The sequence below is a fragment of the Liolophura sinensis genome, chromosome 13, assembly GCF_032854445.1.
Source record: "Liolophura sinensis isolate JHLJ2023 chromosome 13, CUHK_Ljap_v2, whole genome shotgun sequence".
In the NCBI taxonomy this organism is placed as follows: Eukaryota; Metazoa; Mollusca; class Polyplacophora; order Chitonida; family Chitonidae; genus Liolophura; species Liolophura sinensis.
Genome location: NC_088307.1, coordinates 11,538,252 through 11,565,669, shown reverse-complemented (window position 1 = coordinate 11,565,669; position 27,418 = coordinate 11,538,252). Strand labels below are relative to the sequence as shown.

At 38.9% G+C, this 27,418-nt stretch overlaps 1 protein-coding gene across 2 annotated transcripts in view; it reads left to right on the top strand.

Annotated features, from left to right (window-relative positions):
• The window catches only part of LOC135481079 (protein crumbs-like), a 94,699-nt gene that overhangs the window by 40,577 nt on the left and 26,704 nt on the right, over positions 1–27,418 (top strand). Inside the window, exons 1-13 of one of the 2 annotated variants that reach the window (XM_064761011.1) lie at positions 6,091–6,339; positions 12,685–12,807; positions 13,430–13,528; positions 14,340–14,462; positions 14,988–15,121; positions 16,162–16,375; positions 18,357–18,534; positions 19,321–19,456; positions 19,943–20,096; positions 21,341–21,679; positions 22,474–22,785; positions 23,633–23,764; positions 23,954–24,170. In XM_064761011.1, the coding sequence (XP_064617081.1) occupies positions 6,204–6,339; positions 12,685–12,807; positions 13,430–13,528; positions 14,340–14,462; positions 14,988–15,121; positions 16,162–16,375; positions 18,357–18,534; positions 19,321–19,456; positions 19,943–20,096; positions 21,341–21,679; positions 22,474–22,785; positions 23,633–23,764; positions 23,954–24,170 (2,297 nt within the window). In that variant the 5' untranslated portion in view covers positions 6,091–6,203. Of the gene's footprint in view, positions 1–6,090; positions 6,340–12,684; positions 12,808–13,429; positions 13,529–14,339; positions 14,463–14,987; positions 15,122–16,161; positions 16,376–18,356; positions 18,535–19,320; positions 19,457–19,942; positions 20,097–21,340; positions 21,680–22,473; positions 22,786–23,632; positions 23,765–23,953; positions 24,171–27,418 lie in introns of those variants that run through there. The other variant, XM_064761010.1, reaches the window with a different exon arrangement.

Genomic DNA, 27,418 nt, shown 5'->3' with positions numbered 1-27,418 from the left:
TGGCCACCGTCGTTTAAGTGAAATATTCTTGAGTAGGGCATAAAATAAATAAATAAATTAAAACATTAAATTTTCATTCATTTTTGCACTTGTGCTTGTATGTAAAATCAAAATCCACAGATACATGTATAATACAAGAGACAAAATTCACACCCACACCCAAGCCCAGTCTAATCCATTCCCCCCAGGGGTAATCTCTTCCTGGGTATTGGTCACTTGATGCATGCCTGTTTTCTCGGTGGGGAAGCGGGGGGAGTTAATCCGATGAGTGTATATTTCAATTCTGACATGTTGGAGTAAAGGCTTACACCATTTGGCTGAATAATACATGTAAATCTCTGGTGTGCCCCAAGCATTTTGTAATAGGATCTTTCCTATTGTAATCTGATCTTTCCTATTGCCCTATTGGTACATACATGTAACTGACCACTCTAATGTAAACATTAGGGTTCTCAACAACTGTTCTATCTATTTGCATATTTCACATGTTTTATCTTGCTAGATGTGTCAGTGATAAATTAGCTTCTTACGAAAGCTAATGTTTCATATTTTTGTAAACCCAAACATTATGTAATTTGTCTAGTAGCATCTTATCTTATCACATTGCATCTTATCATATCACATTGCATCTTATCTTATGGACATGTATCTTGGCATATTGTTGAGACTATGTCACCATAATACATCGTCACATTTACTGATGCAGTATGCACATGGTAACGCAGGCATGTCTTAATTGGCATTGTTTAGACACTGACCTCTAAGACTTAAATTTCCATGGTCATTTTTGTTTCTCCACAGACACTGTAAAGAGTCACATCATACTTTTACTAACAGGTATGCACGTGCATTCTTTGAAAGTTTCATTATGATGATTATGCATTGAATTATAAAGACAATGAAAGTAATGTTTTGGTTCGATCTTGTTCTGTTGCATTTATTCACGCAACAGCAAGATTTGCTCTGCATACATCTGTATAGTTTTTTCAGAATGGCTATAATCTTGTTGGAAAACTGATTTCGTGAAGGCTGTGTTCACACAACTTTACGATGTACTGTAAAGTACCTAGCAGCGTACTTGCATACATGTACACTGTAATTCTTCAAGCTTTTCGCTTATTTGCAAGGTTCTGTGTTGACTGATGCAATAATTGTTTTTTTGTTGAAGCCCTGAAACTGATCATTCCAACCAATGAAGTTTAGTCTCCAAAATCAAATTAAAAGTGTGCATAAATTACATTGAAAGTTGCTCTCTTATATGTGAAAAGGTCGAGGAATTAGAGACATGGTAAAAAATGCGGCTGTTTTATTGGACGCTGTGGTAAGGGTGATTATAAATTCTCTGATTGTATGTATACACACCCCATTACAATGTCAGCCTGTCTCCCTGTGGCTGTCTCTGTAGCCAGTTTAAAACATTGTACCTGGGGATCAGACTGCCCTTACCATTAATGGGCTATTTAAGCCCGGGTTATCTGGCGCACACCTGACCTCATGGAGTATTGCCTGTCACAACTCTGGGATAGCTGAGCTGCATGTGGTCCAGGCAGAGTGTCACTGACAGCATGCTGAGGTATCAGCAGGGATACATGTAAGTCAGATCTATGCTGTGTAGCTAGAACTGTAGAACAGAGGTCCCGTTTTGTGTACATGGAACAACACATTGGTACTGATGTTAGCCTACCACAGACAGCCGTGGAGAGACTCTAGCAAAGATGATGGGACTGTGAAAACCAGCCAGTATAGACAAGGCATGGAGAGACCCAAGCAGTGTACATATAGCTGGGACTCCGCTGAATAACGCAAGTCCCGTTTTGTGTACGTGGACTTAAGCGCCTCTGAGCTTGCAAGTGTGCAACAGACAGCAGGAGAAACAGTTGGTTGGAAAAGCAGCCAGTATCTACGACAGGGGAGAGAATATCATAGTAACAATGACTATATGACATGACTGAAGTCCCATTAAGTGTACCAGAATTTTAAGTGTACCAGGGTTATCACCATGAAAGGTCCCATTTTGTGTACTGCAGGATTCCTGTCCGTGTTCTTGTAGGTCAGGGAAGTGAACCGTTGTCTGGGTGAAAAGCTTCTCAATCTTCGGCATTACTTCCAGGTGTTAATGGAATCGTGGGGAACCACAGTTGAACACTTAGGACTTCTCCTAACTTGATAATTGGATGACTAACGGGTAGTTGTATGTATATATAGCTGACACCTTTACAATAATTGCTTCTTCACACTGAATGGTTAACCAGGACTTTACACATGGCATTGCTTAAAATTTCTTTTTAAACTTTTGTTACGAGAAAGGTGAGAAACTGCGCAAAACTCAAAAGGCACACATAGCTGGGCATTTTACTATACCCTTGAGAATTAATAGTTCTGAAAGTTTTTTAAACTTTTGAAATGAACTATTTCAATTGAGGAAGGATTAAAGAGGAAGTCATTGATCCAACACATGCATAATCAGCGGGGAAAATAGTCGTTACAAATCCACTTAATAGCATTTCTATTCTCACGCATGACTGCCAGCCAGCCAAACTTTTATAGAAGACTCTGACGTAAGTTATACAGACTTGTGCACCGTTTTAATATCTCTGTGAAAATCTTTTTTTGAACAAGTTACTTGCCAGTAACAGTTAAATATTAACAGTTAAATATTTTTTTGCCAGTGTACACAGTACGCACATCATCTACAAGAAGCTTACATGTGAAGTTAAGAATTCAGCGCCATTTTTTACCCACATACAACTTTACCTCAGTAGAGAGAGCAGACCAGGAAGGATTGCTCAGTCATTAGTCACAGGTCTTCTGACTAAAAGGAGTCCCACCCGCCCAGGTGTGCTGACACTGGGTATGTAACACAGACTGACTGCCCACACAGACCTGTGATGACCACATGGGCAAGTTGGAGAGAGTCTGACCTCCATGGTATGTGTGAGCAGGTAGTCAACGCAGTTGACACTAATAGCCTAAGAGACAGTGTTATGTAATGGGTGTCTGATGTCGTGGTGGGCTCTACCTGAGAATAACTGTACATATACCTGTACAGAAGACTGGGTGTTAGTAACAATGCACTATTAACACACAGAGGTATATATATATATATATATATATATATATATGGTCAACACGGACAAGGATTTACCTGTGCATGTGTTTGGCAGGTGTGTAAATGGAAATTAACCAGTAGCGACACAAAGGTGAAGAAGTCTAGTTTTCTGTAAATTTTATTACCAGCTTGGCCTTTGATCTGTCTCAGTTTATCAGATCTACCTTTATTTGTGGCAGTGAGAATAAGATGCAAATGTTTTAATTGGAAATCTTGTAAGCTGATAATTAAGATGCTTTAAAAATTGCTTCAGGTGCTAAACTTAAGTACTAGTGCTGCTTTTTTTTTGTTACAGTGCAGAGCTTGTAAGCAATGAAAAAGTTAAAACAAAAAACAAAAAAAACAAGGACAGAACTGTGATTTTTAGATTATACATGGAAGATCAAATTCATCAGGATATAATATTCGCAAAAGTTGTTAAAATTAATGACAATTCAGTTATTTGCCGAGAAGTGAACTAGACAGCTAAATTAAGAACATTGTATCCAAGGAATAACTTTTAAGTTTACATGTGTATATGTACATTTACTGTAACAAGGGGGTTTTGAACCTATAAGGCCGGTATACACACCAGTATACACTCACATACTGGCATTCTACCTGAGCTGTTAAACATACATGTAGCCCAGAGGCCTTTGTGGGGGTCTGACATCATTTATACCTGGCTGGCCGTCATGCTTGGCTGAGCAGACAGGTAGGATTGCAGACATAACGCATGTGGACATGTTACTGAAGGTTTACCTGTGCTCTAGGAGATGAGCATAGCCTTCAGGTAAGCTGTTACACCTGGTTCTTCCCGTAGGTAGTGGGTGGACAGTAGGTCTTATCATCACAGGTACATAGGTAACCTCAGTCTCCTGTACAGGTGTATTAGCTTGGAAACGTGAGCACAAACTGGAGTGTGCTTGTACTGGAAATCTCACAGCCTGTTAGAAATACGCATACAGTAGGAGGTTAAAACATTTTCTTGAATGGAGAAAGGATAGCGGTGCGAACGTTTACTTACACTGGAAAAGTTGAAAGTCGGCAACTGAGAGCTAGCTATCAAGCTTTAAAAGCTGTCTCAAAGGTGCCCTACATATTTGGATGTAGGGAGAACTCTAGGAATAAAAACATCAGGATGTTGTATGTCAGGCATTTCTTATGATGGGAAAACTGGCTGCATGGCCTGTAGTGTAACTGCAGATCAAGAAAGAGAGTGACACAGGTTTTACCTCTAGGCTGACTAGTGTTTAGAGGTGTTAAGACAAAAGAAGCCAGGAAATGTTACAACAACACAGGGATTTATCATACAGGACGCTGATCTGATGACTGCTGGAGTTTAAAATTGATTGAACAGGATTTCCATCAATCAAGATACACCTGCCATTTCGGGCCATGCAGGTAAAACCTCGTTAGACCGAGATACCTGACAGGTGTGTCAGAAAACTCGTTATCTTGGGCTATTGTTCTTCAGGTCACATGGAGACAGGCCCCTGTTGACAATTGGCTACCCTGACATTTTAAACCGCCAGCTCATAGCCCCAGCAGGGGAGAGGAACTGTTGAACATCTTCCTTGAGGTTTTAGAGCTCCCTGGGGTGTTTACTCAGCTAGAAGAACAGCCAGGGCAGTTCCCTGTGTCTGTGAAGTGTTGTTGTTGACAGTAGTGGATTATCAATCGGCCTCTGGAGGGGGAGAATGTATGGATTTACCTCTTGTGAAGTTCTGAACTGGCCTTACAGCTTGTCATGCTGAGTGAGAGGCCTTGGGACAGGCACAGAGGGATAATATCTCAACTCCCCTGCAGGACACAAGCTGTTGTTCATTAGCCATACTAAGCCACACAGAACTCATCTTCAAAGTTTGTGAAGTTTCTATAATTCAGTCTTAATTGTCAGGCACTGTGTGGATTTCTGGTTGCCCATGGACCAAACTGAAGAATGACTTAATTTGAATCTGTGTGCTCTACAACCCGATCCACTGTGGACAACCCACAACTCTCTGCCACAACTGTACCTTTGGATTGAGGAGCAACAAGTCAAAATTGTACCTTTGGATTGACTGGCAACAGTTCACAATTATACCTTTGGATTGACTGGCAACAGTTCACAGTTATATGTTTGGATTGACTGGTAACATTTCACAAGTATACCTTCGGATTGACTGGCTACAGTTCACAGTTATGCTTTTGGACTGACTTGCTACAGTTCACAATTATACCTTTGGATATAGGGACAGTTCACAGTTATACGTTTGAATTGACTGGCAACATTTCACAAGTATACAGGCATTTGAATTGACTGGCAACATTTCAGAAATAGCTGGTTTAGATGACCCCCAAGCAAGGAGTGGAGTGGGACTGTACTGAACAGTGTTGTGTATCACTACAGTGGTACATGTACTACATAGCTATTGTCAGGAGTGTACAGACATTGTGGATGTGAACGCCACAAACCTGAGGTAGACGATTGGTGTCTGTGATCTGACTGTTACATATTGTGGATAGTATTTTACAACAGTTGTTGGCCAATGGGAGAAATTTTGGATATATATTTCGGATTCAGTTTGGATTTCACCTTTTTCAACTGCGGCATAGGAAATTTGCTTGGCATTTTTTTTTTGTTTTTTTTTTTTTTTTGAAATGATAAAAGAGAAAAGCACACTGGCTATGATTGTTCAGTTACTTACATTCTGTACATGTAGTGTACATCAAACTCACGGGGTTGTGTGCAGCAGTGCTTTTGGAAATGTATCACTTCTGGATCTAGCAAATGTACACATTTGAGAAAACCAGTGACTGTCCTTTCGTAGATTTTTGTCCAAAACTTACATGTGAATGTTGGAACAACATTTTATTGGATCAGTAATGTTTTGCAGAATCTGTATAAAAATCACAGGTAGGAAATCCTCAACTTTCCTTTCCCAGATATAATTCCAGAAGGTGTACAAATTAACTTTTCTTTATAGTGTGATTTTCATTCACACAGAAAGGTTGTAAATTGGTGGCTTTATTGTGTATTTATATTAGCTAGGTAGCACAATGACATCTGTCAGGTGACATAGACCTAAGTGTTAGTCCTTGTGCACTCTGGGAAAATCTAAAGCGTACTTTTATGCCGCAAACACAGCCTAAATTGGATCTGAAGGAAATGGCGTCTCCCAAAACTAACAGTGTATCAGCCATTGCTGTTTGTGTAATTTGGCTGTCTGTCATTGGATTTTTACCCTGGATACCCTACAGTATAGCCGGTAAGTTGACATTTATATACATGAACATTTCAGCATTTGACACATTGTTTATCTAATAGGGTGTGTATAGATGATGATGGTTTTGTGGTATATTGTGTGATAGAACTGAGCCTGAAGCTGGCTTTATTACATTATTACATTTATAACATAAGAGTTATGCATCCCGTAGGATGATTGCTGTGCCATGTGGTCACCCCGTGCCTATTCCCATCCAGCTGTACATGGATAATGGCTGTGCAAACAGACCATCCGACTGTCCATCCTACATGGATGATTGTTGTGCCATCTGTTCATCCTCTGCCTATACCCATCCTACTGCACATGGATAATGGCTGTGCCAACAGACCATCCTACATGGATGATTGTTGTGCCATCTGTTCATCCTCTGCCTATACCCATCCTATTGTACATGGATGATTGTTGTGCCATCTGTTCATCCTCTGCCTATACCCATCCTACTGTACATGGATAATGGCTGTGCCAACAGACCATCCTACTGTCCTTCCTGCATGGATGATTGTTGTGCCATCTGTTCATCCTCTGCCTATTCCCATCCAGCTGTACATGGATAATGGCTGTGCCATTAGACCATCCTACTGTCCATCCTACATGGATGATAGTTGTGTCATCTGTTCATCCTCTGCCTATACCCATCCTATTGTACATGGATAATGGCTGTGCCATTAGACCATCCTACATGGATGATTGTTGTGTCATCTGTTCATCCTCTGCCTATACCCATCCTAGTGTACATGGATAATGGCTGTGCCATCTGTTCATCCTCTGCCTATACCCATCCTACTGTACATGGATAATGGTTGTGCCAACAGACCATCCTACTGTCCATCCTACATGGATGATAGTTGTGTCATCTGTTCATCCTCTGCGTATACCCATCCTATTGTACATGGATAATGGCTGTGCCATCTGTTCATCCTCTGCCTATACCCATCCTACTGTACATGGATAATGGCTGTGCCATCAGACCATCCTACTGTCCATCCTACATGGATGATAGTTGTGTCATCTGTTCATCCTCTGCCTATACCCATCCTACTGCACATGGATAATGGCTGTGCCATTAGACCATCCTACATGGATGATTGTTGTGCCATCTGTTCATCCTCTGCCTATACCCATCCTACTGCACATGGATAATGGCTGTGCCATTAGACCATCCTACATGGATGATTGTTGTACCATCTGTTCATCCTCTGCCTATACCCATCCTAGTGTACATGGATAATGGCTGTGCCATCAGACCATCCTACTGTCCATCTTATATGGATGATTGCTATGTCGGCCATACATCCTGTGCCTACAGCCATCCTATTGTCTATGCTATATGTGTGAGGTGGCCTTGCCATCTCACTGTGATAAGCCCATTTCAGTATATGTGCATACATCTTGTACAAGCAGTATACTAGTTTTAATTGGAAATTTAAATCTTTAGTACACAGTGAGTGTAGCTGTATGAAGTGTGAGGGCAGGTATTTTAATTACTCATCCCAAAACTGACAGGTGTTACGTTAGCTATGGAATTAAAAAAAAAATCCACCACATTATCTCTACTGGTAATTTTTTATTTAAATAATTCATCAGTTGTGCTTAAAAAAAGATTCCACTTCCACAATATATTATGCACAATTATATATAGCGCAGCTGAGACAAAAGAGTATTTGCATTGTGACAGATGAATTCATTTTCAGTAGAATTTAGATCAGTGAAATCATTTGCATATTAATCATTATTAGTGTCTGACCGATCAGTGGAATGTGCAGTATAGATACATTCATTAAGCCATCTTATGAAGGTATTAATTATCGTCAGAATTCTGAGACTGCTTCGTTTTCCTCATGGTTAGAGTGCCCGCATTCAAGTCTCAAAATTGTTAAGTACTGCGTTAAACCCCAAGCATATACATCAGAATTCTGGATCACAAAGCAGGTAAACGTGTATAGATGTCAATTTTTATAATATTTAAATGATGCTAAAAAAGATTTTGTTGACCTACATGCATGTCTGTGTGATGTGCATGTACACAGTAGATGATTTGAGGTACGGTAAAATAAAATCATCCAGGAGACTTTAAAGTATATTATACATGTAAATGTACATGTATACGAATCTGTCCTCTACATAATTAGTTGAGGACAAAAGGTAAAGGCTGGTCAGTGAATCTTTATGTACCCGCAGATCTCAAATCACCATATCCTGACTTGTGAGGTCAAAGGTTCAAATCCCGTCCTTGACAGTATTGCTTTTGCTTTTGGTTTACATGTATACATGTATCAGCAGTAGTTACATGTCATTCCACGACAGTGGAGTATCGGCTTTCTTGCAGCCATTGTTATAGTTACCCTTACAGTTGTACATGACACCCCAGGAAAGTGTATGTTTTGGCCTGTTATAGGAATGTAATATAAATGTCTAGTGTGGACCATATATAACATCCACGAAGTTCATAATTAAATATGCATTTGATTGCTCAATCCGTGGCTTCATGCTAAGAAGGTCGGGGAAGCACAGGATCAAACCCGGGTCTGGCGATACCCGACATATTAGGTACGTGTTGCTGCCTCACTTGGCGCTCAGCACTAAGATGTTAGAGCAAGGAAACAGGACTGGTTGGCTCGGTGTCAGTATAATGTGACTGGATGGGGCGTCATGTCTGGTGTCTTTGGCACGATGCTTCAGTGGTGGAAGCACTTTAGCAGCATGGATGCACCTAATGACTCGTCATGTGGCTGAAAAATTGTTAAGTACGACGTTAAACCCCAATCAGATGCTCATACATAATATGCCTCTACCTTAACAGTACGTTTTAATCTTCAAAGTTTGATAAATTATATCTTGAAATTACACCTGATTGTATAGTTCGAGTTTGTTGAGGATTTAGGCGAGGGTAAATGAAACATTACCTGTCTGTATAAGTACATGTATTTACAGGAGAATGTCTATATTATTTACCTGTGGTCTTAAGACTCACCTGAGGCTAAATCATGACAGCTTAACATGGATACAGAAATTTATCACTAGCTGTGATAAAAAGATGGAAGTTTTTTTTTTAAGACTAGATCGGTCAGTTTTGTAATTGAAAAATCACCAGAGGAGAACACTGCTGCTAACTCTAGGCAGAGTGTTTGACCGCAGAAAATTATTAAGCTTAAGGCCATGATATTTTATTTCAGTTATGTGTATATGTGATACACCTAGTTCATGTTGATTCATTGGATTGCCAATTTCTGCAACACTGAAGTATATTTGACTTACATGTTATATGTATATATATATATATATATATATATATATGTGTGTGTGTGTATATATATATATATATATATATATATATATATATATATATATATATATGCATATATAATGTATATATATATATAATATATATAATGTATATATGTCACCCTCGTAGAGAAAACTGTATAGAATATGTATTTTAAGCTTAAATATTAAACAGTGCAATGTATATGTATATATATATATATATATGTGTCACCCTCGTAGAGAAAACTGTATAGAATATGTATTTTAAGCTTAAATATTAAACAGTGCAATGTGTTTATGGGTACATTTATGTAAGTATTTAGACGAAAAAGATATATGCGTAATTAAAAAGAGGAAACAGATACATAAATATGCATAACTGAATGAATAACTACATGTACATGGATGCATGGTTGTATATTAATTTCCTTTCAGTGTTGAATTCACTTTTGATCAGAGTACCTGTGCTAATTATGTAAACAGCTTCAAACTGAGATGTCTATCTTGTGTTAAAATGAATGAATTTTATCCAGCGTGCCTTGTAAATGTGCCTCAGTTAATTATAGTAGGCTGCCCTTCTGATAAGCTAATTGAATTAGTAATGAAATTAATAATTAATATATTCACTGTATACGGTCGTTGTGACTTTCCCCCCGAGATCTGCCCGGTTTCCTCCCACCATAATACTGGTAGGCGTCATATAAGTGAAATATTCTTGAGTATGGCGTAAAACACCAATCAAATAAATAAAATAAATACTGTGCATATTCACCCAGTGTTGTAAAGTGATAAACAAAAATTTACAATTTCCTTTTATTTATATACATGTAGGCACTCCTACCTAAGGGAGCACTGTACATGCATTTCTACATAGGGTTTCCCTTGAATTTCATATCATAACTAAATACGTGATGTGCATTTACAGTTTTATATTCAGACCTATATATATATTACTTACTTGTGTATAAAGGAACGTTTAGGTAGAATATTTATACCGTCAGGTTAAATTTTATTCTGTCAGTTTTGCGCAGGACTGCTTGTGTATATATAAATTTGTTAACTAGCTTTTTACATCCTTGTAGATAATTATAATATATTACCTTTTAGTGATTGAGGTCAATACTATTAACATATTCGATATGACTCATTAAGTCTTTTTCATGTATTTACATGTAGTTGACAATAAGATAATTATAATATATAACAGAAATAATTTTGAATCATATTTTTTCTTAAGTCTTTCAATATTAAGGTTGTCTAGCAGTTTTATGAAGCTCTGTATTTGACCCAAAATATTGTCCAAGAAAATTCATTTTTTTCCCCCCATACAAATAGGTTTTAGAATATTACTCTCAGTGCTTAAATTTATATTTTTCCAGTAGGATGCCATTTCTGTAAAAAAAAATTTTGTTATGGGTGAGGGCCACTTCGGTGGCCTAATGGTTAGAGTGTCCACCTCAAAGTCAGGAGACCCAGGATCAATCCCAGGCTGGGTCATACCAAAGACTTCAAAAATGGTACTTGTTAGTGCTTCACTCGCTCCGAACTGAGAAGTTAGAGCCAGGAAACAGGACTGGTTGGCCCAGTATTATGTGATTGGGTGAGGTGTCATGCCTGTGACTTCAGCAGGATAGTTCAGTGGCGGCAGTGAAATGGTCTTGCCCTGCCACAAGAAGACACATTATATGTACGCACACCTAATGACTCTTTGTCGTCATGACTGAAAACTTGTCAAGTATGATGTAAAACCCCCCCTCCAAACATGCATTTATTCATTTGCATTCCTTCGTTTGTTCGTTCGTTCACTATGAATGAATCAACCCATCAGAACCCGTCATCTGGAAGGGAAATTTATTTTTTTATTTCAAATATAGTGAAAGAGATGGGAATTTTAAAAATAATTAACATATAGAGAAAAAAAAAAAAAAAAAAAAAAATCCATCAGAAGCCCAATTTAACCATTTTTGGAGGGTCAGGTTCCACCAAGGAACATATTTTTAATGAATAAAATAGATGGAATAGATGGAATTTTAGGTGTAGTGTTAAGGTATTTTAAAAAATTCTGGGATAGTCAATATGGTATTGTTACCAGACCCAGCCATGTCAGCTATTTGACCCTTGTCCTGGAGACTCCAGCATTAATTGTAAAACAAGATAGTTATATCTGAAGTGAACCCACAAGCTTGTGAAAGGTTAATTTAATTAGTTTTAGTCAAGGGCCTAGCAGATAACCTTGTTGTGTGCCTCATGTCAGTTTTGTAATTCCAGACCTTGACATTCTGTGTGTTGATACCGTAGTACCCTGAAAATTTGTAAATTAACCTTTATACATGCTTGTGCATATAGACTGCACATCCATATTCAGGCATCCAAATCTTCACTGTACCGACCTTGACGGTCAACCAATATGATTTAAAAAAATGTTGGGAAATAAATTAAATGCTGTTTGAAGACATTCTAAACAACATGGAAGTGATGCAGTATAACAAATAGTCCTTCATGTATGTGAAATATTTGGGCGATTCAGTAATGACTTAATTTGAAGTCATGATTATTATTATTATTATATTCTCTTAAAAATGGCCAGTTAGCGCGCTAGCGCAGCGTAATGACCCAGGAGTCTCTCACCAATGCGGTCGCTGTGAGTTCAAGTCCAGCTCATGCTGGCTTCCTTTCCGGCCGTACGTGCGAAGGTGTCTCAGCAACCTGCGGATGGTCGTGGGTTTCCCCCGGGCTGTGCCCGGTTTCCACCCACCATAATGCTGGCTGCCGTCGTATAAGTGAAATATTCTTGAGTACGGCGTAAAACACCAATCAAATAAATCAAATAAATAAATCTTAAAAATGATCAGATGACCAATCATCTTTACTCCTGATGTTATCTTGAATTTAAATTATCAGCTCATAATTGTATTCACTTTCATTCTTCATATGTAGTAAGCATGTGTAATTTTCTTAACACAGTTTTTGATTGAAGAATATATACATGTACTTGCATGTATGTTCCCTTCTCCCCTCCCCTCCCTGTGATTTGGCCTCATCCAGTTTTTTCTGTCATTTCAGTGGACAGAAATCCATGTGCAACCAATCCATGTCGCAATGAAGGGGAGTGCATTGTTGAGGGTCAGTCCTTCAGATGTAACTGTCCAATTGTCTATAGTGGAGCCCAGTGTGAAATATTTATAGGTGAGATATTATTAGCTATCTGTCTCCATGTAACATAAAACAAAAACATTTCAGAAAGTAACATATGACTCTTCAGAAAGAAGAAATATGCATGCATACATGTACCTGTTTTGTCTGCTGTGGAGTAAAATAATCATTTAAGGGAAACAAAACAAGACATACATACATGTATTCTGTCCAGATATATAGATCGTCATATGCATGGAAAATTGTTAAGTATGACGTTTAACCCTAAGCACTCACTCACTCACTCACTCCAGATACATAGAATGACCTGCATATGTATTTGTTTCATTTTTATTTTAACTTCCTTGATAAAGGTACTGGAAGAACAATCATACATGTTCGTGTCACTAGGACACAGAAAGGGCAGGTTCAAAACCGGCCTTGGACAGGGAATTGGTAGTGTTTCTGGACTCAGCTTTTGTGTAACCCACTGTACATCATTAACTTTTCAAAGTTTGAAAGTTTAAGCCAGACACTTCTGTTTCCTCAACTCATGTAACTGACAACTTGAAGTGACAAATTCTTTCATGTAATGTTTAACAAGAATCAAATAAATTAATGAAGAAAGAAAGAAAGAAATATAACCAGAGTTGTTGTTGTAAATATATTTATCCAGGTGACCGAGGCTGCTCAGTATCGCTATGCCAGAACAATGCCACGTGTGTTCCTGGCGATGGAACAGGCATCTTGTCATTCTCCTGCCAGTGTGTTCCAGGTACTGTCTAAGAAACAGTTAATGTTCTTGCCTGTTCCATGTAAGATGAGGCCTATAAATCTTTGTTTAGAAACCCTTATTCCTTGATCTCTTCGCGTATGAAAGAGCAACTTTCAGTGGAGTTTATGAACATTTTTAATTTGAGTTTGGAGACAAAACTACATCGGTTGGATTGGCTAGTTTTAGGGCTTCACAAAAATTATGATTTTATCAGTCAACACAGAATCATGCCTTCAGAATATGCTTGAGTAAACACCTTGCAAACATGAGAAAAGGTGGAAGAATTACAGTATATCTCTTCGTAATATCAAGTTAAATATCCATATCTAGATTCCGCTCCAAATCACACAAGAATTTAATAGATTTGTCCTTGTCATAAGACCAGTCCATGCACAAAATTTCATCCAAATTTTCTCTCTCTAGATGAAGATCGACATTGTTTTAGTATTAAAAGATACATGAAGACCAAGTCAAAATGGAAACTGTGATTTTAAGGACAATGAAGAAAGTTATGCCAGAGAACTGAATGAAAAATTGTGGAGGTATAGATTATATCTCTTAGTAACCCTCGATTTTATGCATATTTCAGTGATTGGAAATTTAAAGATATGATATCATCAGTGAACTTCATTACAGGGTGTGTGAGACCAGCTTCCATGCAATCAGACTGTCTGCTGGGGGCCTTAGGAAAACTTTGAAAATCCATTTTTACACCTCAAAAGGAAAACAGACAAGTGTTTTTGTACTGTTATATAAAAAAAAACACACAGATGTTTTGCACAGCCTTTGATGTGTATGTAATTTGTTACAGGGATGACAGGAACTTACTGTGAAACAAATATTGATGAATGCGCATTGGTGAATGGCCCCTGCTTTAATGGGGGAGTGTGTGTAGATGGTGTTAACCAGTACACCTGTAACTGCTCGGGCACAGGTAAGTCCAGGTGGTAATTGGATAAAAGAAATAACTTTGCAATGAATTTGTTGTGAAAGTGAAAGTGAAATTCATTTGAAGACGGGGTGAAATTTCCTGCTGAAATTTTGGTAATCGCTCACAATCTCGAAACTTTGCGATTGAAGCACTCCCAATCATGGGCTACGCTGCATTTAAACAAATGGAAATTTGAATAGCTGTGACATTTAGTGAATTTGATTTCCCGTCTTGAATGAATGACCCAGTATTGAAAGATATTGGGCAAAGGTTAAACATACAGGCATGGTGTGAAAAAATTGACTGACAGTGACCTACAGACAGAATGTGTCTATTTCATTGGGCTTTATAGTCTTAGTTCATGGACATTATTCAGTTTCAATTTCATTGACAATTTATTTAAAAATTGAATTTCATTGGCTTTATTCCTGTTTTAACATGCTTTTTCTTGTTAAAAAAAGTCAAATGTATACTGTATGTTGTTGTGGTAACATTCCCTATATAGTGACTGTATTCTGTGTTGTCCAGGGTATGAAGGGGAAACTTGTGTGAATGAGATTAACGAGTGCCTTAACTCCCCCTGTGGGGTGGGGACTTGTCGGAACCAGCCTGGCTCCTTCACATGTGACTGCCCAGAAGGCTACTTTGGGACGCCATGTGAGGTAAGACATTAACTCATGGAGTCATTCATTCATTCATTCACTTTGCCCAAATACCCTAAATAACCTAAACATTTTTCCGCGAAAGTGCAGTTTTAGAGGCAAATTAAATTTCACAAAGTATTTTTGGTACTGGAAACATTTTTCCAGTAGAATATCATGTGTTCCAAGCAAACATCAAAACACCTCCTTAAACTCAATAGGACTCTCTGAATCAGAAAAAATGGGCAAGTTAGTCATGGACGCAATTTAGGGGGGCCTTCGTGGCTAAGTTTGTTAGCGCGCTAGCGCAACGTAATGACCCAGGAGCCTCTCACCAATGCGGTTGGTGTAAGTTCAAGTCCAGCTCATGCTGGCTTCCTCTTCTACGTGAGAATTCCTTAATGCTTGCTGCCGTTGTATAAGTGAAATATTCTTGTGTATAGCATAAAACACCAATCAAATAAATAAATAAGTAAATAAATATGGTCATCATGGTATTATCAGAGTGAAAGAAAGCTTTACTTGTACGTTCGAATTGTATGGTACGTTTAGGTTTTGTCAGTGAAGGTGCTTAGGTACTCTGACATCACAAGAAGTTTTTCAAACTCATAAACAAAGCTTTTATTGTTGAAATAGCTCTTATTACTTATGGATTAAACATTACTCGAATAATGTTCTCAAGAAAATTTGCTAGTAAGTGAATATCAAGAAAATAAGGCGCAATGACACCAGAGTACCTTGCCATCGTCACAATGGTACTGTTCACATGTGTGCAAGGTGTACAAGATTGATAAAATTATACTTTTGGTGAAACCCTGAAATTGGCAATCTACCACTGTAGTTTTTTTGTTCAAATTAAAATTGTGCTGAAAGTTGCTTTTCATATGCGAAAAGGTTTAGGAATTAGGGTTCCTAAAGCCCATCTTAACCCCTACACCTTTCCCCTGACTGAAAAATATGCAGTCCTTTAAAGTATGCAGTCCATTGATCAAAGGCCTTACTCATTCATTTGACTGAAAGGTTATATTTCACCTTTGTTTTTTTTTTTGGCTCTCTTCCAGAGGGTTTTGGCATGTGACTCATCACCATGCCAACACAATGGGGCGTGTGAGAATCAAGGGGCGGGTTACAAGTGTTCTTGTGCACTGGGCTACACTGGCACCAACTGCGAGTCTGCTGTGGACAGATGCCTCAATGTCACCTGCGAAGGAGAGCATGTGATTTGTGAGAGCGGAGTTACCTCCCATAGGTGTATCTGTAAACCGGGATATATAGGTGAGTGGGAAGATGTTAGTTGCGGAGAATTTGCGAGTTGAAAGTTTGCATTTTCACCAAAAAATTCGGTCAGGCAGTCAGCACTGTCTCTTAAATGGCAATGTGAGGAGTGTTATATGTGGGTTCAATAATAACAGTACTGGCTCGGATAGCACAATTGGTAGAGCGTCCGCTTTGGGAGCGGTAGATCCAGGATCAATCCTGGGTCGAGTCACACCTAAGACTTTAAAAGAGAAAGTTGTAACTTCCTCGCTTGACGTTCAGCTTTAAGGGGATAGTGCAACGACTGCTTGACCCATATCAGTATAATGGCTCGGACGGGGTGACTTACTTACCGTTGGTAAGTCGTTTCAGCGAAGCAGCACTAGATAAAAGAGTGTTGGAAATCCGTCCTGCAACAAGGAAACATATTACATACACCCTAAGGATTCCTTCATTGTCATATGACTGAGAAACTGTTGAGTAAGACGTTAAACCCGAAGCACTCACTCACTCAATAATAATAATAGTAATAATGAAGTCAAGGCATCATCACATCAATATAAAAGGTTTCACAATCTTTCAGTCCACGAGCAGATATCATTATCCAGATAATGACAAAGAAGATTTGATAATGATCTTATGTGGATCAAAATCCTGTGAAGCCTTCTACGTTTACGTGGTGATGCCTCGACTTCATTATTGTGACTGTTAGTAAGGGAGTGAAGCCAAAAATCACGAGCGTTTTAAACGCGAAGTTTCAAGAAGGCAGATGATTGATTCTTGATTGCAGTAGCAACTTTCATACCATTTTCAACTAAATTTAACGATTGTAATTTTGACGAAGTTCGCATTTGGTCTTGATTAGATGAAATCACGTTTCAGACGAGCCTTGAACGCTGTCCTGTCGCAAAGTGGATACAATGACCTCTCTGAAAACCGCACAACTCTGATATGTATGGGCCTAAATGCATGTACGAAACAATAACCCCAATGTAGGACTGCATCACAGTAACTTTTTGATAGGTGCATGGGCTAGTCTACCTCCACGACCAGAACAAACATAATAAAAATCACATACCTTTCCTGGCAGGGAAAGTTATATAGCAAAAGCTCCGTGGAACCTGTGGAACTACTTTTCAAGACAATTGAAACATCTCGGCTTTGATGTTCTTTTGGGACTACTTTTGTCTCTCTTTACCCCTGACAGTAGCAATCTCGTGCTTGCCCAGAGATCTTACAGACTCAGTTGGAATCCCATTTACACCTATCACAATCAGATACCGAGTTGAGGGGGACCTTTCAAAATTGATCAGACGCAAAATTCTCAGACCGAGAATGAGTTATTTGGGAACAATATTTGGCTACACTCCCTAAGTTGTTTTTTTTTTTTTCTATCCTAGCTGCAGCAAATACAATGCGGATATCTTGACTTGCACCTGTCTGTTTCGATTAGTAGATGCGTTCCTTTGAGTCAGTGAAGCCATTTGTACTGTGTAATTTTTGTTTTAGAAAGCTTGTCTTCCACCAGTGAAAATGTGTATGTAATCTGTATGTTCATATGGGGGTGGCAGGGGCCTCCATGGCTCAGTTGGTTAGCACGCTAGCGCAGCGTAATGACCCAGGAGTCTCTCACCAATGCGGTCGCTGGGAATTCAAGTCCAGCTCATGCTGGCTTTCTTTCCGGCCGTATGTGGGAAGGTCTGTCAGCTACCTGTGGATGGTCGTGGTTTCCCCCGGGTTCTGCCCGGTTTCCACCAACCATAATGCTGGCCGCCGTCGTATAAGTGAAATATTCTTGAGTACGACGTAAAACACCAATCAAAAAAAAAAAAAAATCATACAGGGGAAGGTTTGTCAATCACTTGCCAAAGGTTAATGGTTTATTCGAATGCTTTGGTACCTTCACTCTTAAAAACCTGACCTCAATGACATAAATGAGTTTGGCCTTACACAACAATCAAACAGATAAATAAATGGATGTTCTCACTTTTGATTTTAGGATTACCCGGGAATTGCACGGAGTTCAATGAATGTGCCTCGCGCCCTTGTCACAATGGAGCTACTTGTGTGAACCGCATCAACGGGTATGAGTGTGTCTGTGTCCGTGGCTTTAATGGCACAAACTGCAAGGACAGCATCAATGAGTGCGCGAGTAACCCTTGTCAGGAGAGGGGCAGGTAAGCTATTGTGGCAGGACGCCATGATCTGATTAGTGCTTTTTTTTTCTTTGTCAATTTATGTAACTGTTATGAGTTGTTATGATGCTTGCCTTTGTCAGGGAAGTTTTAGACTTCCCCCACTCTCAACATTCACGGTGCCTCGATGACAGTAAGTGATTGATGATGCTGAAGTGACTGCTCTTTGTCTGATGAAGAGCCCTTATCCGCATCGTGTCCACATCGTGGGAAAGCTCATCAGTCGCTTGCCAAGGGGCCATAGTTTACACCCTAATCTATACATCAGTCTGTTTGCACTGTTACTTACTTCCGGAGACAAATCTACATTGGTTCAGTTGTCCAATCGCAGGATTTTACAGAAAGTATGGTTTTGACCGTGTACAGGAAAATAGTCTTCGGAAAGTGCTTGTGGGGCCTCCGTGGCTCAGTCGGTTAAAGCGCTAGCGCAGCGTAATGACCCAGGAGTCTCTCACCAATGCGGTCGCTGTAAGTTCAAGTCCAGCTCATCCTGGCGGCCGTACGTGAGAAGGTCCGCCAGCAACCTGCGGATGGTTGCAGGTTTCCCCCGGGCTCTGCCCGGTTTCCACCCACCATAATGCTGGCCGCCGTCGTATAAGTGAAATGTTCTGGAGTACGGCGTAAAACACCATTCAAAAAAAAAAAAAAAAAAGAAAGTGCTTGTAAACATCTTGCAAACATGTGAAAGGGTTGAGGACGTAGAATAGCCCAATAAATATGTAAGTTGGTATTGCATCTGTATTTTTTACATTTTTTTTTTTTTGCCAGCTGTGAGGATGGCCTTGGAGACTTCACCTGTAATTGTAATGAAGGGTACACAGGTAAAACTTGTGAAACTAACATCAACGAATGCCTAGCCACATCTACCAACCCCTGTCTCAACGGAGGCACATGTGAAGATCAGGTGAGAAATACGTGACTGTTTCGTAAAAGACCTAAAGTCTAGGCCTTTTGTATATGTGTAAGTGTATATGTTGTCAGTTTAGGGGCTATATGGGCTTTTATTAGTGGAATGCTAAAAATAGTGCCTGTTGTGTGATTTTTGTATCTGTGAGTGAATTTACAGATTGGAGGTTACCCTTGTGATGATGTCTCAAGTTACACGGGGTATCGCAGTGAGACAGATTGTTATAATGATTGTAGTACAAGTTTGTATTTGTGTGTATGTTTACAGATTGGAGGTTACCCTTGTAATGATGTCTCAAGTTACACACGGTATCACAGTGAGACAGATTGTTATAATGATTGCTGTACAATGTTGTATTTGTGTGTATGTTTACAGATTGGAGGTTACCCTTGTGATGATGTCTCAAGTTACACAGGGTATCGCAGTGAGACAGATTGCTACAATGGTTGTTGTACAATGTTGTATTTGTGTGTATGTTTACAGATTGGGGGTATCACCTGTAGTTGTGTCCCAGGTTACACTGGCTTACGATGTGAGACAGATATCAATGAGTGTGATGCCCAACCCTGTCAAAACCAGGGTACTTGTCGTAATCTTCTCAACAACTACACCTGTGACTGCGCACCTGGATATACAGGTATGTCTTTACAGTGTCAGTTGCATCGGTTCTTAAGAACAACAAAGGAGGATTACGGTAAAAGTTTCACCCGTTGGTTAGCATCATTTACTTTCGCGCGCACTGAGTTAGTGGCAGGATGACAGAGGTGGGTGATTAGCCCATTGTCCACCACCTCACCCCCGCCCCCGCCCGTTTCAGTACCCTGCAATGGCAGCTGTGGTCCCTGATCAATCTGAGGTCAAGTCACTGACAGCGAGATGTGTAGGTGATGACTGTTACAACCCTGTACATTCAGAACACTGTCTCGTTTCATGACCATGCCAAACAAGCTATGCACAAATGCTACTATGTGCACTACAGACCTTGAACCAAGGAACTTGCGATTGCTTGAGTAAGGTGGATGTTGTGTCAAAAGCCTCCCGTATAATTTGATTGAAGTATTGTCACACATCATACACATTTTGTTGCATTCCTTACATTGTCCTCTTATTGCAGAAGAGTTAAACACAGAAAACATTCTTGAAAGCAAGGTTTCCGAAAACTACCAATATTAACTTTGACCCGTTTTCGGTAGCACAGTGTGCAAGTGCCGCATATTGCGAGTCAGACAAGATTTGGCCGTGTTGTTGACACATTAATAGTCTGCACAACATTGACTGGCTATGTATCAAAATAAAGGGCATGTTTTACGATTACCATTATGCATATTTACTGAGGTGTGATTTATGTGTCGCCAGCAATATGTAAGATTATTCCCTTGCCTTTCGTTGGCAGTAATTCTGCCAGCGACGGGTATAATCGACACAAACAGAGATTTCAAACCCTATTGATTGTAAAATGTACATGTATACATATTCCAAGTTTAAGGGCAAAATGTAAGGTCATTTACCGAAGATTCATATTACATGATGACTTTCCTTCAAAGGTCACTTGATCTTGTCTCATTTTTAGAAAGGTGTGAAAAATTTGTTCCATTCACAGAACGTGTTTCTAGCCGTGAAAAAACAGATCTGTAGGTCAACCTGTGGTTTAACCTGGATCTCTTATCTTTTAACATGGGGCTGTTCATGAAGCAAGAAGCCTCCATGCAAGACTGCACGAAATCCTATTTTGAGATGTGGCAGATGTTTCAAATTTGTACTTCTTTTATGACAAAGAAAGAAGTATTTCATTACAAATTTTAAAATAGCATCTACCAGTGGCATTTTCAAATGTGAAAAGTTATTCAACAATACACATAATTGTTTTCTTCTATACTGCAGGCATGAATTGTAGCACCGACATTGATGACTGTTCCCCAAACCCTTGCCAAAATGGAGGCACATGCACCGACGGTGTGACCACATTTGATTGTCGATGTACTGACGAATGGATGGGCGAGACCTGCACGCAGGAATACGACGCCTGCTCCTTCGCCCCGTGCCAGAATGGTGGTACCTGCTCATCTGTGCTTCGCTCTCAGGAGTTCACTTGTACTTGTGTATCCGGGTACACGGGCGCTAACTGTTCAACTAACATCGACGATTGTATAGGGATTACCTGTCCACAGTACCAGATTTGCCATGATCTTATTAACGATCATTTTTGCGATTGTCCAACAGGTAAGAAAAAAATCATTCAAAAATCAATATACAATAAATATTGTTTTAGTGACAGTTGAAAGATAAGCCATGACAGGATGTGAAATGACAAATGGATTATATTCTTTTTAAATAAATTCAGTTAATTCTTCTAATTGTGTAATTGTAATAGGAATATTTAATTTCATTTTTTTTTCACATTGTTAGTCGATCTAAAGAACAACATATTCATATCTTTGCTTTTCCCAAAAAGTGGTAGGAGAAATGTAATTCTTTGCTCTCAGCACTACTTATATATCTGTCCTAAAAATTGGAAAAAATAAGGTACATCACAGGTGAAAATGATCTTCAGTAACTTGCCAAAAAGCTGGTTTTCACAATAGGTAATAATAATTTCACTGTCATATAACTGAAGTACCTTAAGATTGGCATATAAAAATGCACTTCCAGTAAGTAAGATGATAAGGCCTGAAAATGATACTTTTCATGCCAACACCTGTTTTTCAGGTAAGAATTTATTCCAACCTCACAAAAATCTATATAAGGTGGATGAAGGTCTGCCAGCATCCTGCGGATAGATGTGTGTTTCCCCCAGGCTGTGTCCGGTTTCCTCCCACCAGAATGCTGACCGCCGTCGTATAAGTGAAATATTCTTGAGTACAGCGTAAAACACCAATCAAATAAATAAATAAATAAATTAATTAATCAGAATGAATCAAAATGTGTCACTTGAAAAATGCCATATTCTTTTAACGTGATAATAAACATTTACAAAATAATTCAAATAAATCGATGACCATGCTTTTATACCTTAGGCTATAAAGGAGCACAGTGTTCTGAAGAAGTGGATGAATGTGCTGGCTCGCCCTGTACCAACAACGGCACCTGTATTGACGGCCTAGGCTTTTATACCTGTAAATGCCAGGCATCCACAGTGAATTTAACAAGGTACCTAAGGCCAGGGCAGTCGTTGGTTTTCCAGACAGGGTACACAGGCCAGAACTGTGAAGAGGACATCGACGAGTGTGCAATCTCACCATCCGTTTGTCTCCATGATGGAACCTGCGAGAACACGAATGGGAGTTTCACCTGTGGCTGCCGAGGACAAAATGGCATTTACTACACAGGTGTGTGAGGATTCTAACCATTAGTATTGGTTCTATTGAGGTTTTCAAGAAGCAAAAACGAAAAAAGGAAAAAAAGAAATTTTATGTAATAAAATGACTTAAAACTTTACCGTTGACTAAAAAAGTCTTTTTCTTTTCCTGATTTTGAGAGTTCTGTTGATCATTTGAGGTTTGTTTGGAAGCTGGGGTGATATTCTAGTCGAAAAGTGTAAGTTTCAGCACCAATGGAAGCAAGTCGTTTATCTGGATGTAAGGATGCACTTTTCTTGGCAAAATTTTAGGTTATTTTACCATATTGTGGAACAGTGCAATGTGCTGGCCCCTCACTACCCTGTTTCACCTGCTGATTGGAGCAGTGGGAGGAGAGGCACTTCTGTTTGTCTTTCTGTCTCTCTCTCTTACTCAGTTCATATGTATGTATGTTAATCTTTCAGATTTAAAGCATACATGGTGACGTCGTTAGCATTGTGTTGCATTTGCATTAATTTTTACATGACACTAAAATACACGTAAAATCTGTTTACTATATTTTGTTTTGTATGTGAAGGCATTTGAGGACGTGTATGCGTGAAGGACAGTTTCATTGTAAATTGACTGCGGTGACTTGCATAAACAAAGATGTAGTTGTTTTCTCCTTTAAAAAAAGCCAATATCATATATTGATGTTTGCGATTAAAATAAAACCTTGCCAGCACTGGCTTAGTCCTTACCATCCTTCAGTTTCTTCTGGTTTTTATTTGCCCACACTGAAACAGGTGGAATCTTGTCCATAATAGCCACTTTTTCATCGTTTTTGTTTTTTTTTTTTTGTTTTTTTCTGAGTGTTATGATCTTGTTCTGTGCTCAGGTCAAAACTGTGAGCTGACAACTAATTACTGCTTGGCCGCACCTGTCCTCGACCCTCCAGCATGCTGGAACAACGCCACGTGTAAGGCAGGATCAAGAAACTACACCTGTATCTGCGCACCTGGATTTGAGGGTAGGTGCAATCACGATTAACATGCCGTACACACTTGGAAAAGAATTTTAAAAAAAAGTAAATAAAACTTCTGTGAAATATTAGCCAAAAAAAAAACAACAACATTTGTCTTCATTTTTTCAAGGACAGTGTTTTTTTTGGCATACAAAACTTAAATACATATTTAAAATTTTCTTCTTTTGTCTGCAGGTCAGAGATGTAAAACCAACATCGACGAATGCCAATTAGTACGAGATAGGGAGAATAAAGAGCCTTGCGCCAACAATGGTACCTGTTTTGACGGTATTAACAAGTACACCTGTGAGTGTATCCCAGGTATCACTGGACATAACTGTACTGTTAATATTGACGATTGTAGTCCAGATCCATGCCAGAATGGTGGACGGTGCATTGACAGAATTAACAGGTATGTGAAGTGAAACCTGTCTATCCATTTACAGCTCAGGTACAATATAAGAGGTCTGCCATTATTTCATATATTTCTTACAGGTATCAGTAGTGCTGTTTTTCTTTTCATTTTCAAGTGTTTTACATCCAGTTTTGTTTCCATCAGACTTGAAGCTGTAAACTTTATTCCTGTGTGGCTGATTTTTTTTAATTATCTATGAAACTGCTCCATCTTCTTCAAGCTCTCAACCCTTAATGAGATGAAATATTATTGTGGTATCACTTTCATTTTTCCACCATTACACCATTCACTATAAGTGTATTTGCATATCTACATCACCTGTGATAAGTTCTATCAGCAGCTTGCCTGGGGTTGGTGGTTTACTCTGTATGTTCAGGTTTCTTCTACCCATAAGACTGAACGTTGTTGTATAGGTGAAAAATTAAACACCATGCTGTCAAACAAATAAATTTCTTATCAGAACTCACTTAACATTCCTTTATCATCATGATGTCTATGACACCAGTTATTCTCTACTACTATTCTGACTTCTGACACCATCTTAACCTTTTCTGCCTTTGAAATGGCCCCCATTACTCCCACTTCTGACACCATTTTAACCTTTCCGACTTGAAAATGGTGACCACTATCCATTCTTTTGACACCATTTTGACACTTCCTACATTTGAAACTCTCATTATTCCCTCTTCTGCCACCATTTTGACAATTTTAGTTTAACTAGATATCACTTCTGACACCACTGTCATCATTTCGACGAAAAACAATACAATGACAAGGTTCTTGTGGTAAGTCTTTAAATGTTTCTGCCATTCTCATTACTTCTGGAAGCTTATATTATTTGCATTTTTTTCAAATGACACGGGAGCCTCCGTGGCTCAGTCGGTTAGTGTGCTAGCGCGACGTAGTGACCCAGAAGCCTCTCATCAATGCGGTCGCTGTGAGTTCAAGACCAGCTCATGCTGGCTTCCTCTCCGGCCGTACGTGGGAAGGTCTGCCAGCAACCTGTGGATGGTCATGGGTTTCTCTGGGCTCTGCTCGGTTTTCTCCCACCATAATGCTGGCCACCGTCGTATAAGTGAAATATCCTTGAGTACGGCGTAAAACACCAACCAAAAAAAAAAAAAAAAAAAAATCAAATGACACATTACCAGGCCCTTACTTGCAGGCATTGTGTACCATTCTCTTTGTCACCACCTAATGCTCTATCCCTTCAAAATCTATATTTTGTTGGTTCATAAAAGTCTCTCACACTTTCTCCATTTTATTACCTCTTTATTACCACATTTTCATTATCTCAAAGTCTTTTGCTGTTATCATAACAACAGCCAGTTTATCAAGTTCCCATCATTACAAAAAACTGCTCATTTTATTCCTAATTACCTTAATTTCTCAACCTTTTTGCGCATAAAAGAGTAGATTTCAATGCAATTTATTCCCATTTAGAATTAGATTTTGGATATAAAACCACATTGGTTGGATTGGCCAATTTCGAGGATTCGTCGAAAGTGTAATTTTATTTATAGTCTGCAAAGAATAAATATTTCACAATATGCTTGAATAAACATAGCACAAGCATGTGAAAAGGTTGATGAATTTATTATATGCTGTCATCTTCCTAAGTGTCCCTTTTTGTAACGGCAGTCTGCTGTCATATGCCAGGTACTCAGTGTTCATCATCATCTTTTATTTGTCGATGGCCTATTCTTGCTTTGTTTCCTTTCAAGACCAGACAAGAACCCCTGTCCGTGTTCTGAGTCAGGGTATGATTTCGAGGTTATGTTTACGCATGCTTTGTTTTTTAGTTCAACCCAGTTCGGATAACAAAAAATGACCACACATTAAGAGTTTTGGTTGTTATTTGTGAGTTGCATTTTGAATGTTAAGACTAACACTAAATAACAGCATGGATTTGTAAAAGTTACAGTCGATCAATGTACCACCTTGATAAGTTTGTCCTGTGACCCATTAATGCCAGCGGGAATTTTACCATGACAGCAGGCCCTCCATGTTTGGGGAAATTTAAAGGACCCCTTTCACAAGTCTAGTGCTCACAGACATGTCAGAAAAATATTCAAATCAAAATTTTACAAGAATGGTCTTTGAAAATGAATCAATTTAATATCTTGGGTCATTAAGACAAGTTATTAATGTGCTTTAATGTAGACCCAAATTTTAAGGCAATTAAAAAGCCCGCCATTCAACTTTTGTTTGAAAGGTTTGATTTAAATTTGTTCAAGAAATGTTCTTTGTGAAGGCGTACATTGTTGCAACATCCGCATGTACATATTATTCTTTATAAGATTTTCTCCAGTACTGTACGCTCATGTAGATGTATCGATTGTGTAGAAATTCATGTAACAAGACATGATCTAGTTAGTGCCATGTTCCATGAGCATAGGTAGACTTAGTTGAAAAATGAAGATTTCATACATTTTTCATTTACGTAGCCAAAAAATTGCACGAGTGTTCATATGAACAGTTTGGGAATTTTTGTCTTGTCTAGCATTTTAGCCGCAACTTGCCATTGCCTGCGGAGATTGCCTCATGTTCATAAACTGCTCTTATTACACCAGTTTGAAATTTTGTTACTTCCCTTTTTTTTTTCTTTTTTTTTTTTTTTTTCAATTTTCTTCATTTCCACACCGCATGATGCCCTGTGATTTTTATAATTTTCATCCCAGTTTATGTTGACCTTGGTTCGATATGAATAATTTTCATGTCTTTCAGAAGTGTGAAAGTTCACATGTATATATTATGTAAGTGCAGTTATATGCATAGAAGCTCAAACGTAATATTTCTCTCTGGTTTCCTCCCACCATAAAGCTGGCTGCCGTTGTGTAAGCGAAATATTCTTGAGTACGACATAAAACACCAATCAAATAAGTAGGTAAATAAATAAATCAAAAGTAATATTAGAGTCCCTTATGGCTGCTCAGTGTAGAAAGCGTCAGTTCCTAGACACTGAGTGACTCCAGTGTATCACAAGCTATGTTGTCAGGTGCTTGGCAGAGACTGGCTACTTAAAAATTTTCATAATTTGAAAATTAAGCAAGTAAACAGTAAAGTTGCTGCATCAGGTTTATGGGGGATTCGAGGGATGGGGTTCTATTCATGTGACCTTGACCCGTGTGGACCAAAAATATTGCTGCAACTTGGGGCAAATCATATATGAACAGTTTTAATTAACTGTTTCGTTGATCGCCTTCCAGTGAGGATGCTGTAAATTCGACGAAATTTTTTTGTGA